We start from the raw sequence: 1836 nt of genomic DNA, 5'->3' as shown, positions 1-1836 counted from the left end.
GTGGCACCCCTGAAAAGGACATCAAGGCTCTCTTTTCCACTTCCTCCATGTACAGGTTTGCAACAATAGGAGAAACTCAGTAATGTTTACAGTAATGTTTGCAGTAATTTACAGTAATCTTTACAGTAATGTCTGCAGTAATGTTTACTTTGATGTCTGCCGTATGCATTATTTGCAGAGTAAGCATACAAACATAACCACAAACAGACAAGAGTTCTGATCACTACAGTTTTACAGTCAATCCATAATGAAGCTCTAACCAACATGTTGTTACTTCTGGCTTCAAATGCTTGTTTTGGTAAAATGATTCCATCACAGAAGTGGAGTTAGGATTGGCTTTACTTTGTTTTAAAAACAGACAGAACAGATTTGAATATTATTCTTGATTTAAGAGTAAAGAAAGTACATTTGTTGAAGAATATTTTAAAACCATTATTCTGGTTTGTTCTGTTTCCTTTTCAACCTGAGCACCTTTGGAAGCTTACAGGAAGCCAAGCTTCTGATGTCTGAACAAGACACTACACAAGTGGAACAAAAATTATATACAAAACCAACAAAAATACCCAACAAATCGTGTGAAAAATTTCATCTCAAATAATAAAAAAACCCAACAGAAATAAAGACTAAGAACAAACCTTTAAAAAGTTATGGCTTGGATTTAACTAGGAGGCAGGTACAAGCAGCAGAATCCATTCACAGAAACCCAGGGGGATTATGGGAAGTAAAATGTGAGGTTGTACAAATAAACACAACGGTGCAGAGAAATTCACAACTACGCTGGTGTCTGTTGCAGCAGGGTTTTTTTTCAGTGTGGAAAACAAACATATTACATAAGAACCAAAGTGTCTGACTTCAACCCCATCAGATTGATCAGGTTGTTATTCCCACAGCTCAATTAGAAACACGTCAGTTTGTAGACGTGTACGAACTGCTGACCTCGTGTCGTTTCACTGACTGGTCCTGTCTGCAGCCTGATGTCTGCACTTCTGACAGGAATAAACTGCTCTCAAACAGAACCATGTGGACAAGTGAGCACACAGGAGGTCCCTGAAAGCTTCAGTCCAGGAGCAGGAGTTCAAACCCAGGACAACAGGTACACTTTACAAAACTCAGGACATGAATTTAAATACCTGCGCACCGTTTAAAAGAGCACATTTTTACAACCTCAAATTKTATCCCTATAATCCCTCAAATGCTTGAACTAGAGAAAGAATGGAAAAAGCCAGGATTCACTGCTGCTGTGTGTGTTTGGCTCAGTCACTGACAGAAACCAGGTGAAGCTGTCCACACTTCTACCTGCTGCCAAAGCTTCGGTGCAGGGGGGGTCTTCTACACTTTGTCTCAGAGCAGCAGTAACCCTGTCGCCTCTGGGTCAAAGAAAAAGAAAAATACAAGCCTGAAGACCGATGATTTAGGTTGCTGTTAAAAATTAGGTATTAAAGTTGCAACTGAAGTAGCAAATATTTCCTAGTGAGCGGACAGAAAAGCGTAAATCTCCGTGTTGCTGAGGTTTCAACCAGGAACAGTGAAGTCGTTTTGAATCCTGGTCTCTCCTGCTGCTTCGTGTCACTGTCTGTTTGTGACGGTCATCACACCGCAGAGCAGCATCTGTTCTCAAACAGCTGCTCCACCACGGTGGAGTCCGCCAGGGTGGAGATGTCCCCCAGGTCCTTCTCATTGCAGGCGATCTTACGAAGAACTCGTCTCATTATTTTCCCTGCAGAAACAGCAGAGAGCAGAGTTAATGATGGACTAACATACCGCTTTCTTTKCAGCCTCATTTTACACCGTCAGGTTGCTTAATGCAAACATTACTGGGAACATTTGTAATAATGT

General features: G+C 41.2%; 1 protein-coding gene across 1 annotated transcript in view; it reads right to left on the bottom strand.

The window, feature by feature from the left end:
• Window positions 1–321: 321 nt before the first annotated feature.
• acss2 (acyl-CoA synthetase short chain family member 2) overlaps window positions 322–1836 on the bottom strand; it is a gene marked incomplete at its 5' end in the record, with an annotated part of 62040 nt that continues 60525 nt past the window's right edge. Inside the window, 1 exon segment of the mRNA XM_014030115.1 lies at window positions 322–1717. Within this exon segment, the coding sequence (XP_013885569.1) occupies window positions 1590–1717 (128 nt within the window).

This window comes from Austrofundulus limnaeus, unplaced genomic scaffold, assembly GCF_001266775.1.
Source record: "Austrofundulus limnaeus strain Quisiro unplaced genomic scaffold, Austrofundulus_limnaeus-1.0 Scaffold1000, whole genome shotgun sequence".
Taxonomy (NCBI): domain Eukaryota; kingdom Metazoa; phylum Chordata; class Actinopteri; order Cyprinodontiformes; family Rivulidae; genus Austrofundulus; species Austrofundulus limnaeus.
This window is presented reverse-complemented; position numbering and strand designations above follow the sequence as displayed.